The sequence below is a fragment of the Lynx canadensis genome, chromosome E2 (genome assembly GCF_007474595.2).
Source record: "Lynx canadensis isolate LIC74 chromosome E2, mLynCan4.pri.v2, whole genome shotgun sequence".
Lineage (NCBI taxonomy): Eukaryota > Metazoa > Chordata > Mammalia > Carnivora > Felidae > Lynx > Lynx canadensis.
Genome location: NC_044317.1, coordinates 18,945,050 through 18,964,809, shown reverse-complemented (window position 1 = coordinate 18,964,809; position 19,760 = coordinate 18,945,050). Strand labels below are relative to the sequence as shown.

General features: G+C 46.9%; 1 protein-coding gene across 1 annotated transcript in view; it reads right to left on the bottom strand.

Annotated features, from left to right (window-relative positions):
- Nucleotides 1-240: 240 nt before the first annotated feature.
- The window catches only part of KCTD19 (potassium channel tetramerization domain containing 19), a 29,306-nt gene continuing 9,786 nt past the window's right edge, over nt 241-19,760 (bottom strand). The window contains exons 3-16 of the mRNA XM_032591269.1: nt 13,639-13,789; nt 12,616-12,807; nt 11,275-11,406; nt 8,663-8,873; nt 7,341-7,501; nt 6,002-6,105; nt 5,392-5,534; nt 5,120-5,203; nt 4,743-4,857; nt 3,716-4,343; nt 2,118-2,309; nt 1,790-1,944; nt 1,381-1,482; nt 241-465 (exon numbers count right to left, since the gene is read on the bottom strand). Of these exons, the coding sequence (XP_032447160.1) occupies nt 352-465; nt 1,381-1,482; nt 1,790-1,944; nt 2,118-2,309; nt 3,716-4,343; nt 4,743-4,857; nt 5,120-5,203; nt 5,392-5,534; nt 6,002-6,105; nt 7,341-7,501; nt 8,663-8,873; nt 11,275-11,406; nt 12,616-12,807; nt 13,639-13,789 (2,484 nt within the window). The 3' untranslated portion in view covers nt 241-351. The remainder of the gene's footprint in view (nt 466-1,380; nt 1,483-1,789; nt 1,945-2,117; nt 2,310-3,715; nt 4,344-4,742; nt 4,858-5,119; nt 5,204-5,391; nt 5,535-6,001; nt 6,106-7,340; nt 7,502-8,662; nt 8,874-11,274; nt 11,407-12,615; nt 12,808-13,638; nt 13,790-19,760) is intronic.

Genomic DNA, 19,760 nt, shown 5'->3' with positions numbered 1-19,760 from the left:
GTTGCTTCCCAATCCCTGGTCTCAAAGCCAAGCTTCTCAAACTTAGGGGCAAGCCCACCTCTATTGTACCCTTAACTCTTGACTGCCTTGGTTGCCCAAGCCCAGCCCTTCTTTCTTGGGTCAGTTTGGTTATATTGATTCAACACCTTTTGAAGAGCTTTCAATTAGAGCTGTTCTTTAAAATTATTTCACTTGTTGGTCTTTGGTGTTTCAGAGAGTCCAGGCCCTTGACTCATAAATTACTCTTTATTTATAATAAAAATAGACTGATACACTTTCATATGGGTACATGCATTCTTTAAATGAGCCTTGGCAGATGGGGGTATTGTGAGGGCAGCATCTCTGGTCACCCTAGCTGTCTTGTAAGTACTTGCCCAGGACAGAGTAAGAGACAGACCTAGACAGGCCCCTCTGGATGAGCAGGTCCACGCAGCGGCCATATTTCCTGGCGAAAGGCAGCGTGAGCTAGAAGGAAAGTCCCATCTTATCCCTTACTTCTTGGCTGGTTGCCTATTGTAACTGAGTAGGCGGGGTCCTCCCCATGTGGGCAGGGGTAGGGCAAGGCCTATCGGGGACTTTTGATGTTCTGGGCTCAGTTCTGCCCAAAGGTATCTCACAAGCTATGAATGGCTACCAGAATGACCAGAGGGTCAAAAATACACGTTTCCAGCCACTGGTTTTCTACTTTTCTAGCTGCATATGCTGACATTACCTTTCTAATCAATAGACTAGCCAGAGGTCTAATAGTAACTGGGCACCAGCGTATTTAGAGTGAAAAGTATTATAATAACGTACTTGATTACAAAAAATACCAGATTAATGAGAAATTAGCTAAATCTTTTTCAGCTATAATGTTAAGATGAAAACTTTAAACCCTAAAATTATTTTAAGGAATCAAAAAGCAAAAATAAAAAACCTGGGTTATTCCTTTGATCTCATTGAACATTTTTTTTTTCTGGGTAAAGAATACTTTAAAGCAGCTTATATATGAAAGGAATGTGCGAAAGTGGTGATATGGCTCAGTAGGTGAAGTTGGTATTAGTGGTCAAAAAGGTCTGACTCCCAATAGTTTCTCTGATTTCAACACCCTAAAAGCTTGAGCTCATGTGATGTGCTTCCCAAGCATGGCCGGGGTGTTAGTGATAAAGGCAAAATTGGTACCATTGGAGGAAAACTTACAAAAACCAGTGGCCTGAATACTGCTTTTTGATCACTCTGGACTGATTAATTTCAACCATTGTTTCTCCCTCCTTGGGACCAGGGACCAGAGGTCTAGCTGCCTGCCTTGCCTTCTGGGCAGTGCTGGCCTGGCAGCAAGACAGTGTCCATTTGAGGTGTCCACAGGGTCAACTTTCCCAGTGGGGTACAAGCGGCCCTCACCTCCACCCAGCTGTACAGGCGTTCTTGGGTGTGCCGGTCATCCTTGAAGCCGGTGATGGCCAGCAAATCCACCACAAACTGCTTGGGGCTGATGTGCAGGGTCTGCCAGGAAAGCCCCTGGTCAGGCAGGGCTGGAAGCAGTTGCCTGACACACATTTACTTCCTGCCTTTAAGAGTGGGATGCAGAACAGGGGCTTCCCTGGGTCTGCAGGAGCTGCAGGGATCGGAGGCTACTGTTATTCCAAGCTACTTCTCGGTCAAGGCTTGGTCCAGATGCTGCTGCCCTGTCTTCATATCCCTACTCTTCTTGCCACCCTTGTGCCCCTGACCTATTCCCATTGGCTGGCACCACTTATCATGTGGACAGGGGGACAGACAAAGAGCAAGGTCTGGGGCCTGTCACACATACCCATAGCTGGTTGGCCAGAGAGACCACCTTGGCTGTCATGGCTTTGGGGTCCTTTTGCCTGATGGAATCCAGGATGATGTCAGTCAGGAAACGGTGACATTTTTGTGCATAAAACATCTCTTCCCAGGATAGAGAGAAACTCAGGAAAGTCACCTCTGTGGAGGAGAGAGTGGATATGGCCACATCTGCTGTGGCTAAGGCCTTAGAGCCAGCCTGGAAGGAGAGAGGTGTAAGGTTCCCGAGGGAGAGTGTTTTCCTGAAGCACCCTGTCTAGGGGCTTAGGCACCTCCACAAGGAAATGCAGGGCCAGGTATGGCTCGAGTCTCACCTCTGGGCTGGGGGCTGGCTGTAGGCGGCGTATGCTTGAGGTTGTCCATCTGTGTAGTGTAGATGATGCTGTCCTCAAAGAACATGCAGGAGCCATCGCTGCCCACCACGGGGGGGTGGGTCACTTTGAGGATGATCCCTGCGCTGTCCACCTCATTGGCCTCAGGCAAAGGCTGCTCAGGGCCAGGGCTTTCTGTGAAAATGACATGGGGTGGGAGTTCTCCTTGAACCACTTCAGAGTCCAAGCGGGGAGGGGACCAGGACAGTGAGTCACCCCAACCTTCCAGCGGCCTCTGCTGCCAGCTTCTCAGAAGTGGCACCCTTTGCTGACAGGAGCGTGTCCTGGCTCGCCTCTCTCCATTGTCCTAGAAACATTATAAGTCCAATCCTACATTTTAGAACTCCAGGGAACTCCTCTTGAACTAAGACTGGTGTCAACTAGAACTGATAATACCCTAGCTGGGGGACTGGAAATCATGGAAAACTGTAAAATGAGAGGAGCTTTTTGGGTGAGCTGTTGATGCATGTCCACTCTGAAGAGTATGTTTGACAGACCAACTCAGGGCTCATAGGCAGGGCCCAAGAAGGCCCCTCCAAGCAGGACCTAAACCTTTGAAAGGGAAAGCACCAGAACACTGTAGAAAGAATTTGAGGGAGCAAAGGAAACAGCCCAACATGGCAGTTCTCAGCAAACCCCTCTAGGTTGTCTCCACACTGCCCCACCATACACAACACGCCTCTCTCTTTAGCTCCTCCTGTCCATCCCACTTCAGTAATCACTCACTCCACTGCAGTCACACAAGCCAGAAATCTGGCCCCTCTTTGGCCAGATCCTTCCCAACTTCCTCTCCCAACTGCCCAGCCTGTTTGACCTTACGCTTGTAATACTTCTACTTCTGCTGCTGCATTTCCTCTACTCCTAGAGCAAGCTTTCTGAATGCACACCTGACTTCTTGCTCCATTGTTTAAAATGCTTCAGTGGCTGCCCACGCCCCTTAGGGTCAGAACAATGTACCAGGTCCTGAACTTGGCCCACAAGACCTGTCCTGATGAATTATGTCTTCAGCTCTGTTTCCCATCACTTTTCCACATGAAGCCTGGCCTCCAGCTAGACCTGTTTCCCTAAGCACCTGAGACTTCTTCCTTCCCCCTGCTCACTCCTCAGCCCCTAACCTCCTTTGTGCTCCTATTATTTCATAAACACCCTCTTCCTATATGCTTCATGCAGATTCTTAGCCTCACAAGCCATGCCAATGTACTGGTCATCTCTGTATACTGCTTGGCAGAGCTGTGAACAGAGGATTCTAGCCCCACTTTGTCACTAATTCACTCTGGTCACGGCCAAGTTTTGCCCTCTGTTGTTGTTTTTTAATGTTTATTTTTGAGAGAGCGTGTGCACATGGGCAGGGGAGGGACAGAGAGAAGGGGACAGAGGATCCGAAGAAGGCTCTGTGCCGACAACAGAAAGCCCGATGCAGGACTCATGAATCATGAGATCATGACCTAAGCTGAAGTCAGATGCTTAACTGATGGAGCCACCCAGGTGCCCCTACCCTCTCTGTTTTATAAGACTTAGGTAAAGGATGAGAGAGGACTCACCTTTCTCCCTTGGCTTCTGCTTGCCCCAATCCTTCAGGGTGACAGCTTTTTTCACAGGGAAATATGGCTTAAAGGTTGGCTCTGGCCCCTTGTCTTTGGCTCCAGCTCCAGCCCCTGCCTGCAGAGCTGGGTCCTTCTCTGAGCCTGTGGAATGGCTTTTCCAGGAAGCTGAGGTGCTGGGCTGGGAAGCAGCCTCACTTCCCGAAGGGAGCTGCAGAGTGGCTTCCTCCGTGAAGCTGCTCCGGGGGACTGGCATTGGCTGGAATTCCCACTGTTTGCAGTTGACCATGTCCCATTCCCTAACGAGGGAGATGAGTTTTTGCATGGGAGTGACAGGAGGGTCTTTGGTTTCAGGTTTCTGTGTGAGGTTGACTGTACTACATTTCTTCTTGGGAGGACTTTCGGGGTGGGCCCCCCAGTATTTGGGGTTGGCACAAAGACCAGGACAGTGGGAGTATGTGCTGGGATTGCCCGCCCTCTTGGCACCTCGGCAAAGGGACACCTGGATGGTTTGGGAGTACTGCTCAGGTTCTTCCATCTGGCTGGATCTGGTCAGGATCCCTTTGGCCTTATTCCATGAAGTCCTTTCATTGCAGTCTTGGAAGTCCATGGGCATGCAGGCTGTGGTCTGGAGAGGGAGGACACAGCAGCTCTGGGAATGTTGTGCTTCCACATTGAAGCCTCACCCAAGACCTAATAATTTGGACTTCCAAGATTTAATTTATTCATCCAGATCCTGTCTTCCTGTCTTCCACATAGATCAGCCCTTTGCTTTGCTCAGCCTGAGTGGGGGTGGTGCCAGCCCAGGGGCCTCACATACTCCAAAGGAGCATATTATCAGCATCCTAGACCACGAGTGGCAAACACATCCCTGTGCCCTTCAATGTCCAAAAACCAATTACCATGTTAGGAATCCATGTAGGCTCTGCCCTTTAATTTTGCCATGCCCCTCAATAATAGAGCCTACCCCTCAACACTGTGGTGGTTCTTTGAGGACACCACCAAACCAAAGAAGGTTGAGACTTACTTCTTTGGCATCTCTACTGAACTCCACCAGTGACCCTGGCCCTTCTGTTACCACGCGCAGTCTCCTGATGGGAAAAGCTTCTTCATTTTCAGATTCTTTCTCCTGGGTCCATGACCTGCAGACTCCCAAGAGGGAGTCAGTGAGCAGAAGCCTCTACTAGTTCATCTACTAGTTGGTCAGGTCTGCCCTTTGGCTAGTTAGCTCTAGACAGTGGCAGTGAAGGGCTCTTAAAGGGTTTCATTTAGGTCACTGGCCAATCCTGGGCCTGTTCCACCCCCTCTGCCCAAAGGAGAACAGGGAGATGGGACTTAGGATTCTCAAGAATACTATAAAGGTCCAAACGCCAGAACATGGTGTCCAGAGCAAAGTTTCCTTACTTGTATGCCTCACATTGGGCAAGGGCTTCTGAAAGGGATGGGATGTGGTATTCTTCAACCTCCTGGCAGAAGAGGGGCCATTCCCTGCAAATGACAAGATCTCGTCAGGCTGGGCAGCTGGGTGTGAGGAGGCATAGCCTTCAGAGCTGCTGCCTTGACAGCAATTTACATATTGGAAATAATATAACCTCCTTGAAGGCTGCAATCTGAAGGTTTTTCTATTATACAAGGAAGGGATTTCATCACGTGATTTCCTTCCATTTATCACTTACTTAAATTCAGATGGTAAAAACAGTTTTCCAAGTCTCAGGAAATTAAGAATGTGTCGGAACATTTGGCCATCCCCGTGGATCAGCAGGGTCTGTCCGTATGTGATCCAGTATACTCTCTGAGGGTTGGACAGAAGTTCTGGATACTGCAAGAGGTTGTACACCAGACCTTGTCAGTCTGTTAGTTAAAGGGCTTGGTCTTTAGTAAGGGGCAGGTCAGTCTTCTTTTACTTCATTTTCTTGACCTTTCTAGGCTTTTGGATTTCCAGCTCCCTATCTTTTTAGCCACAGGGAGCGATAGTGGGGAGCTGAGCATCCAGGGACAAGAACAACCCTGCTTCAGTTTTACTGCCCCTAAACCACCCTCTCAAGTCATTTGTAACCCTACCCTGTGTCTTGCTCAGTCCAGGCCCCTCAGACTGGTCTCCTCCCTACCCAAACTCCTGAGGGCCTTTGTAGCATGCTGTTCATACAATATGGGCACTTTGGGCCATGGGGTAGGGGGAAGGTCTTATTCTAAGCAGGTGCTAGAGACTGTGTGACAGATGACAGGTTCTAAAGCAGCTCAGCCACAGAAGCCAAAAGGAAAAGGGCAGCTCCGGGGCCAGCATACCTTCAGCAAGGTCTGCAGGGTGGTTGCATACCAGTGGCTTCCAACATAAACTTTGACGATCTGTTGGGGGGAATATACAGTGATTTCTGCTGTCCACTCTGCATCTAAGGAAACCAATGAAAAGGAATGTATCACATGGCCAGAAGGGAAATTAGGACATTTTAGTTAATAATGCATGTTAAGACTCAGTATCTTCAGTCATGTTGTGTTGCCTCTTCTGAGAAGCAGAAGAAATAGAAATCTCTGACACCAATCTTCTCTCGGGCCTTCCCTGCAGCTCACTACAATTTCCTGGGTGGTGAGATGGATTTGGAATGGCAGCTTGGGGGACAGCTGATGACTCTGGGAGTGGGAAGGATAAGCCCTCTAAAATCCCAACCCCAAGAGCACTGATGCTCTTCCCCCAACCCACCTCTCTCAACAAAGCTGGACTAATGTTCCTGTCTACCTACATTGCCAGCTGCCTCTGGTTTCTGGCTGGGTGTGTCCTTGGTGTATAACTCTTCATGTGGTGAGAAGTCCCTCTTTATGTTTGTGCTTATAGTTTAGCTAATGTCACACTGCCAGCACTCATCAAATCTGTCACTGGTATAGAGACCAAGCCTCTAGGCATGTCTGGAGAATGGGGCTTCATTTTGGGGAGATGAATCCATGACCCTCTTCCTGGGGGAGACTAGACTTAGGCTTTGTTCTGATGTTTGGGAACCAGTTTCTAATGAGCTTTGTAATAAGTGAAAGGTATATGTTATGTAACGAAGAGGCAAGAGGTGTATCACTAGATTGTGAACTCCATGAAGATAAGGACTGGGTCTCTTGTGTTCACTTCTATACTCCCAGTATCTCCTCCTTTCCTGGTATATGGTAGGTGCTCAATAAATATTGAATGTTGCTGAATGATGGAATGCAGTGGAAACTTGATCTAAAAACTTTTTGTTAATAGTTACAGGCAGCTGGTGAAAACAACATTAGTTTTGGACCCAGATTCAAACTCCAGCTTGATCACTAGCTCACTGAGTAATTTGAGGTTTATCTGTTAAATGGACCCAGGGACTGTTCTTCCCAGGATGGTTATGAGGATCAAATGAGCACAGCATGTCAGCTCTCAAAGACCCATGTGGCCCCCTACTGAGGTCAGTCTGTACTACTTGAGGCTACTCATGGGCTTGAGGTGAGGAGGGGTACCTTAACAGGAAAATTTCCCTCTAGGAAAACCTACAAATGTTGGATTTCCTCTCCTCTTCCATCTACAATTCCTGGCCCTGGCCAGCCTCAACTTTCCTTTTTGATACCCAAGCCCTCCTCTGATGCTAAATTCAAATAAAGAAGCTTCCTCATTTACTGAGCACATCCACGGGTGCCAGACTCTTCGGCTCCAGATGAGTCTTCAGGGCTACTTTCATTGGCTCATAGGTGATATCCCTTTTGTCCAGGAAGGCACAGAGCTCGTACACCTCGGAAATAGTCTCAGTCAGGGGCAGTCGACAAGTCCCTAGCCAGTTCCTGCCCAGAGGAAAGGCCTGTTAGAGAGAGCCTCAGCACTGCACACCTAGGGAGCTTGCCAACTTTTCATGCATAGAATGTCTTGTCCCTAACACTGGCTGAAACCTGTGGCTACTAACCTCATTTCCTTGATTTAACCAGAAATCTGGTGATGTCTTATAGGAGAATGAGCTTGGACACACAGACTCACCATCTTGGAGCTGAGCTTGACCTACTTCAGAAAAGCCCTCTAAATCAACTAACTGTAAGCTTCTAGGTCTGCCTGAAGTTCCAGAAGCCAGGCCAGGGACCACCCACTCCCATTCTGCCCCCACTAAGTGTCTTACCATGACATCGCAGTGACTGTGTGGCAGCCTGCCATAGTCTGGGAGATTACTAATACTGTTTGTGCCCAGGAAAGAGGCTGGGGGTCTGAATATCAATCCCTGCCTCTAAAGGCATTTGTGACATCAGGGATGGGACATCTCTGGGAGAGATGGATGGTGTGGGCCACAAAGGCCCAAAGGGCCTAGAGTTGGCTAACCTCCCCAGGGGCTCAGGAAAACCTACTTTCACATTTAGTTTTGGTACCAGTATATTTTGTGACCCTAAAAGAGTTAATTGCTCCACTCCAAACATCAGTTTACTTTTCTATAAAACAGGATTAGAATCCATGCTTCTGCACTAATGGGGACACTCTAAGCTTATTCCCTGAGGCACAGGCCAGGTATCACCTCTTTTGGGAAGCCTGCCTTACTTCGCTTCTGGAGCTCACCCCCAGTTCTGGCATTTCTGTGTATCTAGCAAGACTCCCAAGGGTTTCAGGGAGGGCCTTTGTAGGAGGGTCTGCATGGCAGGGGAAATATCTAGCATCCTGAGGGTTGTGACTGTGACCTGGTCATCTCAGCCCTAGCATAGGGCTGAAAACAGCAGTGGATTGCAGAAAACAGAAATATGAAACAGTCTGAAGCCTTTGAACCTTGGGAACCCTTATACCTTTGAAACCAGTCCTCTCCTCTAAGGCCTAGGTTTAGTGGTGGTAGTGGGAGTAGCTAAAATGATGGGTTTGCCTCCAAGGACACTACTTTCCTCTGGCTCATGGGCGGGGCCCCAGGTTGGTTTCTGGAGAAAGGCAGAGACCAGCCTGAGTGGAACTGAGCTATTCACTGAGGAGGGCCTTACTTGACGTGCTGAAAGAGAACCCCATTCCCTGTGATGTACAGTCTACTTCCATCCAGCGTGCTTTCGATGCGGAGCTGTCCCAGTGCCGAGTCTGGGTACTTGACAAGCAGACCCAGGGCCATCGTGTACAACGGCTTCATAGACTCCAGGCCTGCTGCACGGCCCCCTTTCCCAGGGCTCAGGGGAGAACAGGAGGTCCGGGAACAGCCACCTGTGCCGGCGAGAAGGGGGTGACTCCTAGACTCCTCACAGTCATAATTGTATTGGAAGCTTTGGGTCTTGCTTCCTACTCCTGCCTTGAATTAGTACTAAAGAAACTTAGAGGAAGCTTATTTCCTTGCATAGCCAAATCTGATTCTTCTCAAAATCTGCATAATTTTAGGATACATAGGTTTAGAGGCCAAAGCTATTTGTTGGGAGGTAGGGTTGGGCGGTGGATTACTTTGCTGAATCATTAACATTTGAATTTCAGAAGTTTCAGTACAGCAGCCATTTGGCCCCATCCTCTGCAGGAATCTTCCTTTGTTCCAAGCTCTGCTCTAATTAATCATCTATGGGGAAGGCGACCCCATAGCACAGAACCTGATATGCATTACAGGCTTCTCAGACTCACAGCCCCTATCACTCCTGGGCAGAATTTCTCCTAGAGACAAACTATGTGGTATTACTTTTAGATTGGGTATTGGGATTGCTAGCTCACAGGCAGGACCTTGTTCTCCTGAAGTGGGTACAATGCACAGTCTATAAAATCCTGTCCCAGTGGCAACAGTGGGCCAGCAGGCAAGCTGCTGGGTGATTTTCATGGATCGTACAAGAGGGGTCATACCATCCTTATCACAGAGGAGGAAACTATCCTGAGAGGCTAATTAAGTACCTTGCCCCAAACCGTAAAGCTAGATGGGGCAGAGCTGGGATTTGAGGGCAGCTTGTCCATCTCCAAAGCTACTAGAGCCGTTTCCCTTAGTTATGGTGCTTTTCAAAAGACAAAAACCACACTTTGTATTTGGGGGCTGCTGCATGATTTACAGAGCCTGTCTGCAAACATTTTTTCCCTCCATCTTTACATAGCTCTTGTGGAACAGACACCACTCTGCTCATCTCTCAATGACCCATATTCTCTGAGAAATAGAAGCCCTTGAAGGAGGGATTTGAACTCAGCCCTCTTAAGTGGATTGTAGACCCTGGAACAGGCTCCTGAGACCTGCTTCAGGATGCCACTAGTCCCATTTTTGCCTGGGGAAGAGGCTGGGAAAGTTAGGCCTAATCACAGGGAAAGACCTTATTCGATGCACAGACCAAACTTCACATGTGCAAGACAGTTTATATGTTCTCAGAATGCCAGCTGAGGCCACACTGCAACACAGCTAGCTCCCTGCAGCATGCACAGTAGCTTCCACAGATGTGCAGGATTTGGGAAATGGGATGGTGGAAGGCAAATAAAAACATGAGGATGAAACCAGAATGAGGTAGGGCTGGGAGCATAAAGGCCTGGATTGGACCAGGTCAAGAAGTGTTAGGAGTAGTCCTTTTGGGCTGGAACCGCCATCTTCCAGTAATTCGCCAAGATGACCAACACAAAGGGAGAGAGGAGAAGAACTCGCTGTATGTTTTCTAGGCCTTTTAGAAAACATGGAGTTGTTCCTTTGGCAACACACATGCGAATCCACAAGAAAGGTGATATTGTGAACATCAAGGGAATGGGCACATTCAAAAAGGAATACACCACAAATGTTACCATGGCAAAACTGGAAGAGTCTGCAATGTTACCCAACATGCTATTGGCATTGTTGTAAACAAACAAGGGCAAGATTCTTGCTAAGAGAATTAATGTACATATTGAGCATATTAAGCACTCAAAGAGCCAAGATAGCGTGTGAAGGAAAATGGTCAGAAAAAGAAGGAAGCCAAGGAGAAAGGTACTTGGGTTCAACTGAAGTGCCAGCCTGCCCCACCCAGAGAAGCACACTTTGTGAGAACCAATGGAAAGGAGCCTGAGCTGCTGGAACCCATTCCCCGTGAATTCATGGCATGATAAATACAAAAAAAAAAAAATAAAAGACCTCAAGACTGTTTGGAAAAAAAAAAAAAAAAAGTGTCGGGAGCAGGCAGAGACAGGCACAACAGCCAGAGGATTTGAACTAGGGAAACAAGGGAATTTGGAGATGGGTAAGATAACTGGAGCACTAATAGAGAATTTGCTTGAGAGTTTCCCACGCCCTCCAGCTATGCCTGGAAGAGGAAGGATGGCAGAGGCAGTCAGATGCTGCAAGTTGCTCCCCACTTCCTCAAGCAGAACAAACCTCCCCTACCCTTGGGAAGCTTGCCCTTGGGCCCAACCTCCCTCCCTAGGACATTCAGGCCTGGTTTCCCCACCCAGGCTGGGCTGACCTACGTACAGCTCAATGGGAAGGCTGAGCAGACAGGGTGTACAAGGTTTCAGGCTGAAATTGTTCTTCTCAGATTCTAAGTCAGCCAAAACACCCGCTTCTCCCACCACCACCCAAAGCCCAAAGTGGTTGTGGGAGGGGAGATGTCTGTTCTTGGCTTTAACAGCTCAAGCCTCAACTGCCCCAGATTGTCAAGGGCAGGGCAAGGTTCCTCTGGTGACATACCCATGTTCATCCGGTACAACCTTACAGCTTCAGTGAGCTCAGGGATTTCCAGAATTTCTACTTCTGCTTCTAACACATCTATGTTGGAGAAATTATCTGGTAGTAAAATCTTCTGTGAGCGTAGAAAATTCACTTGAAAAGCAAAGGGAAACAACATGAGATAAGATTATTTCTGATTTAACTGTAGGTCCAGGTTTGGGCAGGTTTGTGGTACTGCAACATATCCTACGCCCTCCTTGTTCTGAAACAACTTCTAAGCATACCTGGTTAGATAGGCTTTGAGTCTGTGGTTTCAAGGTGAAAGACCGCAAATTACTCTGTTTTCCTGTGTCTGAGTCCATGGGTGTGGCCTCCCTTGGCCTGGCCTGGAGCTCCCAGGTGAGCATACTGGCCTTGAGACTTACCCTGTGAGTCTTGACCCCAGAGCAGGTCATTCCAAAAGAGGGAGTTGTCTTGCTGCTTACAGAGGAAAGGCCCAGCTGTGCCTGGGCTGGCAGGTGGCACTTGCAGTTTGTCCCTGCCTGGATTGCAGTGTGGGAGGCAGAGATGGAGCCAACACTAACGTCCTGTGTGAATCAACTTGGAGATTCAGAAGCACATCACAGACAACTTTCCAGGTTACTGTAAGTAGGAATGGCTGGGGTTCCAGGCATTTGGGCCCCAGTACAACTTGGGTGTTTCCTGTCCTATTCATCTAGGCAGCAGTAGCATCTTGGAATCAGAAAGCTCATTCAGTTCACACCCTAACCAGACCTTGTCCTAGGGTGGTGGGGGGAGGGAGGCTCGCTCTGTCCAGGGTTGAAGATTTCATCCCTCCTTAGGCCACTAGTTCAAGTAATTTTACAATAATTTGACTATATACTCTCCTTCCCTTTTATTCTGGTTTTAGTGGAAATGAGAGCAGGTAGGGACCATTCTTTGAAACAAAGGAATAGGAATAGGAAACCCTATTTCCTCAGTTTATGGTGAGAGGAACTGAGGCCAGGAGCCCAGGTGGATACATAAAGGCAAGCTAGAGAGTAGCTGACTTTGGAGCCCAGCTCAGGGCCTTGTCCTTCACACCAACTCCTGTGTTCTCTGATCACTGCAGGTAGTTTCCAGTGCCCCTTTACACCCAGGCCATCCCCAAATGAACAGGGAATAATATAGCCCTGAGGCTTGTGGGAGTCTAATGCTGAGAATCTGCTAGCCTTCCAGAAGGCCCTGTCATGCTTTCACCTCCTCAACCCAGGGAAGCTCCTGAGGCCTTAAGCACCAAGCTGAGCCACCAGGGTGTGTGGGATAGGGAGGGGTGGATAGGCCCTACCTATCAGCCCTCCACCCCCAGGATAGAGCAATCACCAATGAAGCGGAATTCACTGCACTCGCACTCGATTAGGGCCACAGTTTCAGCCAGCCACAGCAGATTGTCTTCAGTCACCAGGCTTGGATACTTGGCCACTAGGTCTAGGGGCAGAAAGCAGTAGTGCACTTCCTCTTCTGTGTCTAACAATGGTGTGTCCATGAGTCCCAAAGGTGCCTTATCATGGAGGCCTGGAAGAGAATGTGCAGAGGGGCATCACCACCTCTCAGAGGTTAGGGCTCTCACTGACCCAGGGGTCCCAGAGGAAGATGGAGAGATCACCCCAGAGATGGTCCCTGCCAGGTGCCTCCTTTCTCTCTCTCTCTCTCTCTCTCTCTCTCTCCCTCCCTCCCTCCCTCCCTCTCCTGTCTATCTGTCTGTCTCTGGATGTAACTCTAATGTCAAATGCAGGAGTGTGGTGGGGAGAAAGACACAGAAATCTATTTTTTCTATACTGAAGGGCAGTAGGTATGTTGTAACATTTTGGCTTATGTACCCAACGTCATTAAGTTCATACTTGTTACCTGTCTAGTTCTAATTGATCAAACCAACTATTGTGACCCACAGCCAAAATAAATGCTTTTGACTCTCTTGGAAGCTCAAGACCCATCAGCAGTCGTGAATGGCTGTTCTCATGTCCCAGAGAGGCCAATCTATACTGCAAGGCATGCATCAGACAGTGATCATTTGGGGACATTCCTTGTGTGGTGGTTAGAGCTGACTTGAAAGGTTAGTGGAGTTCTCTGACTACTAGGAGGGGGCAGAATGCAGCCCAGCCTTGCCCAAGTAAAACCACTATGCAGAGAAATGAACGTGGAAGAGGATGTTTAGTTCCAGGGGGTAAGCAGCCTTGAAGAAGGCATGTGGCAAGGTACAAGATCAAAGGAGATGACGGAGAGGTAAAGAAATCATCCAGAACTAGTTCAAAAATCAGAGTATTCTCTGGATGGAAGCCACTTCTGTTAGGATGAGGAGAAGGGAAGCTGGTGTGGGCTATAGGATGGGTCAGCCTGTGGGTATACCTGTGAAGGCTGGGCTTTTTATAGGAAATTCTGAGGGTTTGCTGATACACTTCCACGTTCGCCAGTAGTTCAAAGATGCTCTCTCAGCAACAGGTATGTCTGCAGGCCGTACACGTAGGTGGTGTTTCCCTTCCTTCAGATTATCTAGAATCTGTAGATACAGAAAATTACTACCTTGAAAATTCTAAATCATGTAACTATCTACCAGTTCTAGGGCAAAGTACCAGGAAAGATAGTATGTGTTTTACTTTGATAAAGTGTTTTGAAATAAATTTAGTCAATCATACATAAATATAAAAATTTAGGTCTATAAGATGACATGCTAATATTCAAAATTTCAGGGACTATTTCTCTTATTTTTTTTAAACAATCTTTTTGGGTTATAATTTTATGCTGATTGATAGAAAGTTATCTTACATAAGCTAAAGAGTAATTTATATTTAATCATTAAAAGCTTGAGATTTTCTATCATTTCCCCTCAACAGTTTAAAAACCCTTTTGAACTGTTAGAGTTGCTGGGATATGCTTATTGTTTGTGTTCATCCTAATCCTGGAACGTGATCTAAGCAGGGAATTGGAGGTAGCACAGGGTACCACATTTTTCAAAGCACTTTCACATACATTTGCTCATTTACCCTGACATAGCTCTGTGAGATAGATGTGGTAAATGTCTGCATTCCCATTTTACTGATGAGACAGTTGAGGTTAAAGGATTTGTGACTTGCTCAAGTAGTCTTTCACGTCCAGAGTTTCTGTACCTGAAGGAGCAGGTGACCAGGGTGGGCTGAGGCTCGAGTGGAGCACCCCAGATAGGCAGGGATGAAGTTCAGAGCAGAGGGTGGGCTCATGCCGCCCTTCACTCAAGGACCCATTTTCCTTCAAAAGTCCTGTACAGGGGGCAGCTTATCATAACATCAAGCCCATTTTTCCTGTACCTACTCTAGAAGAAAATAGTATTTTCCCATCAAATACTAGCGATAGCTGGAAAAGTTGTCTTTGAAAGGCATCATGTGACAACTTTTTTCTCTAAGAGCCTCAAAATCAACAGAACACCTTAGATTCAGTATGATACTAATAAAATAACCTGCTTCTAATCTAAACTACCAGATGAAACTCTGGTGAAGCTGGTCATAGGAATCCCGAGCTTTGAGAGGGCCCTCTGGTGGCCATACCTATAAAGTGCACCCACATAACTGCTTAAACTCTGAAAGGAGACTAGAAGTGGGAGAATTCTTCCTCACTTTAGGTGGCTGGTGGACTTGTGGAAGGATCGGAAAATGTCGGGGTTGTTGGAAGTGCTTTTCTGGGAGCACTGAGTAATGGGAGAGAAGAATAGTGTGTGTGTGACACCAGAAGAGAGTCTGTCATTCATTCATTTAAGAAATGCTTGTGTATCACCAGGGCCACAGATACTGCGCCTGGACTCAAGGAGCTCTCAGTTTGAGGGAAAGATGAGAAAAGACAAGAAAACCAACAATTTATATATACTGAGATAAGAGCCAGCATTGTTTTTGAAGTTTCAGGAGCTCCAGGAACCTAGGATTTCTTTCCACAGCACTGGAAGAAAATATAGGCTTTCTTGTCCCTCTTTGCTCAGGATTGCACACAACTTTAGCTTCTATGTGAAGCTGTCAGCTATCCTGAGGAGGGAAACTGGTGAGAGATGGATTTCTGTATGAGGGAGTAGTTGGCCTCGGGCAAAGAAATAAAACTGAGGTTCTAGGAAGGTGACAGACTGGAACAGTTTCTGCATCAGTGAGTGAGCAGGATTATTGAGTTAAAATGAGATGATAACGATGATGATGATAATAATAATAAATTATATTATTATAATATATAATGTAGTATTTGTACTGAGAAAAGGGACAAAGAAAACAGTGACTGCACAGGAGGGACAGGACAGGGTGGGAAGATGGTAGGTAGAGATATACACTAAGTCACCTGCCTCTGTGCCTTGATTGTAGCTTTAAGGTGTATGGAGGTTGAGGAAGTGAGGGAGATGAGTCTAGAGCAGTAAACAAGAGCCAGAGAGTGAACAGCTCTGTAAGCTGAGCTGAGGAGTTTCATATATCTCCTGGTTAAGTGAAGCCATTGAAGGATTTAAAGCAGGAACTGTAACTTGACTGATAGTCACACTATCTCCACTCAGTCAGTCAGCAAGCCCTGTGACTCCATCCCCTGCTTTCTGCTCCACCCTCTTCCTCCTTTCCCTTTCCCCAGTCCTGGTCCTCTCATCCCCAGGTCCTTTCCATACAGTGTATCTTTCGAACATGCAAATGAGTCCAAACCAGTCTCCATCTTAAAAAACTTCGGTGCTCCCCACTACCTGTGGGGCATCCAAATTCTTTTTAGCATTGCATGCGAGGTCCTTCACAATCATTGGAGGCAGCAGGATATACACAACAAGCATGGAGCCTTGAACTCAGACAGACTGGGGTTTGAAGCTTGCTTGGTCACTTAAGAGCAGGCACTTTTTTTTTTTTTTAAGATTTTATCTTTTAAGAAATCTCTACATCCAATGTGGGGTTTGAACTCACACCCCCAAGATCAAGAGTCTCACACTCTACTAACTGATCCAGTCAGGCACCCCTACCCAGGCATTTTAAAACTGAATTCTCGGGGCGCCTGGGTGGCGCAGTTGGTTAAGCGTCTGACTTCAGCCAGGTCACGATCTCGCGGTCTGTGAGTTCGAGCCCCGCGTCAGGCTCTGGGCTGATGGCTCAGAGCCTGGAGCCTGTTTCCAATTCTGTGTTTCCTTCTCTCTCTGCCCCTCCCCCGTTCATGCTCTGTCTCTCTCTGTCCCAAAAATAAATAAACGTTGAAAAAAAAAATAATAAAATAAAACTGAATTCTCCTAATGCCCCCCTTACACACACAAAGTAGGTTTTACTATTATCATTCCCTTTTAGCAAATGGGAAACAAGACCCAAGAAGAGAATGAGTACTCAGTGCCCCAAGTAAGAGGAAATGCTACAAATGGAACCCAGGATTCTAGAGTCCGTGCTCTTAACCACTGCTCTTGACCACCTGCCTCCCATCTGTCACTTAACATCTAGAAGCCTCAGGCTCCTCATAGGCAAAGTCGAGATAGTAAAATCTGGAAGATGTTGTAGGGATTAAAGGAAATAATATAATGTTAATTTCCTTTTTTTAAGTTTATTTATTTATTTTGAAGAGAGAGAGTGCAAGTGGGGGAAGGACAGAGAGACAGAGGAGGAGAGAGAGAATCCCAAGCAGACTCTGTACTGTCAGCACAGAGCCTGATACAGGGCTCAAACCCACAAACCACGAGATCATGACCTGAGCCAAAGTCAGATGCTTGACTGAAACACCCAGGTGCCCCTAATTTCCTTCCACTTAATGGTCAGATCCCAAACTACCTTTCCAGCTTCATCTTCTACCATTCTGTCTGCACTCCATCATCAGTGATACTCAAGTCCACAAAACTCCAAAGACACACCATGTTCTGTAATGACTCCTCAATTTTATATATACCATTTCCTCTTCCCAGAACACTTCTCTCCTCCCTTCACTGCCTGAAAAGCCTGGAGCCTACCCTAGCTAGAGCAGGTCATCCTGTTTTGTTCCCATAGACCCTTCTGAACTTCTCCATCTGGGTCTCTGTGGCTTGATTTCAGGCCTGTTCTTTCAGGCTTTGGGAGGAAGGACTGACTTGATGCATCCCAGCTTCTAGTCTAGAGCCCGATGTGTAGTAAGTGCTTAACTGCTGTGTGAAATGAAAGAATTCACATAAATGGAGAGCTAGAAGGCTGAGTCCTCTGGAAATAAAAGCAAAATGAGACATGAGGGAGCCCAAAATGAGCTGGCAGAGAAGCAGACTACATTCACAAAAACTGAGTATCCAAAGATGTTGAATATCCAAAACCATAGGAAAAGCTAACATAGGATTACAATGGGCAGTGCTCAGAGAGTTCAGAGGGCAGTGAAGACAGTGATTCCAACTTGGGACCTAGAGTCCAGAGGGAAGATCTAAGGGGGAGAGGGACAAGGATGAAGGAGAAGGAGGAGACAGGATGACAGGAAGAAGAGTCTCAACTTCAGTCTGATTGGTGATGGATCAAAAGATGTTGGGTGAAGTAGCAAGAAAAAAGAGTAAAACTAGGGAGAGCCTGCAAGCGACAGTGGACCATTCAAAACCCATACTAAGCTGACAGCATCAGAAGAACTTGAACTTGCCATTTGTGTTTCACTTGCAGATTCAAATCCTGAAATTCTGTCCCAATGGAGGAAACAACAGTGCCTTTGATCAACTCTGTATTGGCCATTGTGGAAGGGACCTACTGGGGGAGGGAAATCCCTGTCTGGGAGAACAACCTATTGTTCTGGGCCTAGATGCCCTTTTTGGAAGTGCTGTTTGGTACCCAGGTATATCCTGTGGGGTGGGTCAGTACTGATAGTCCAACTAGCTTGAGAGATGTATTAGCTGAGGGGAGAATGACCTATTTTGTAGACATGAAATCTCCATTTCTTGCCATTTCTGTAAATGTGAAGTGTGAGCTGTACCATTCTCTCCAAGAAAGGTATGTTTGAAAAATCTTAAAAAAGAAAAACATACAAATAAATCCTAAGAGATCACAATTCCTGCCAGTCAAGTCGTGCTGCATGCACTAGGCCCAGGAGCCTTAACTGGGTTGTCTTCTTCTTTTTTTTGAGAGAGAGAGAGAGATGGAGTGCAAGCAGGGGAGGTGCAGAGAGAGAGGGAGACACAGAATCCAAAGCAGGCTCCAGGCTCTGAGCTGTCAGCACAGAGCCCGACGTGGGGCTCAAACCCACAGACGGCAAGATCATGACCTGAGCCGAAGTTAGATGCTCAACCAACTGAGCCACCCAGGTGTTCCAACTGGGTTGTCTTCTAAATTCTCTCAGCCAGTCCTTGCTCTGGCTTCTAGAAACACAAGGCCTTCTTGTGGGAAGCCATTTAGGTGCTATAGGAACCCAAAGAACACATTCCCTAAACCCCTCACTCTGCTTTATTGTTCTCAATAACACCTACTTATTTATTTAACATCTGCTAGTCTCCCCTAGTAGATAAAACCTCCAATACCATGATGATCTTGCCTGGTTTGTTCTCTGCTTTATTTGCAGCACCCACAACAGTGCCTCAGGAATCTCAATACATTTTCATGGAATGAATGAAGTAATGAATGAGTGAAGAGAATTTCAGAGAGCCTAGCTTCCTAGTGTTCTTTGGGTTTGTTAACTGAAATTGTCACAGAGTATTTGACTAGTCTTCTGTGGACTTCAATTCTACTTCTATCTGCCTGAATATTACTTCTATGACTTTTACTATTCATATGCTATGACCTAGAAAGTTACTAAAGGGAGGATTTCTTTAGGGAAATATAGATGTAAATTCAAATGGCTAATTACTAGCACAGGGATAATTAATGTCACTTTTGGTCTAGATAGTAGTGAAAAAATTTGTCAATCAGAAGCAATGTAAGACTAATGGCATGGGGGCAAGTGTGTATGTGTATATGTATGGCTGCCAAAAGATGGCTGACAAATGCACTACTGGAAGAACTCTGGGACTTAATGGAGGTTTTCCAAGTACAACCAGTGCTTAGAGATGCCTTAAGCTCTGATGTGGGCTGTTGGAGGGATCTGGGGGTGGGGGAGTGGGGACTTGCAACTGTCTTGTAAAAACAAGGAAGGCCAGCATCAATCTGCAGCTCAAGGGAAGCAAGGTTAGTAGAACAAAAGGATATGCAGAACAGCTGCAATCAGCCAAGGAAGTCAAATAAGACACAAACCTGTCCCTCCACTGCCAGTTCCAGTGCCCTGACCCTGCAGAAGTAGATTTAGCCTTCATGGGTCATCTTGGGTGCATCATTCAGTGTTCTCTCAGTGGATGTTTGTTAAACACCTGTTACAGGTTGGGTACTATGAGATACTAGAAATGCAAACATGAAAAGAATACAGGCCAGTGAGGGAGAAAGACCTATGAATACTTGATCCAAACAGAATTAACATTGATAGGTGACAGGAATTAACTCTGAGAGCAGAGAGACAAAAACTCCGCCTGGAAGTGTCAGGCTAGACTTCCCTTGGACCACATTTAGGGTAAATCTTAAAGGGGAAGCATTCTAGGAAGAAGGAAC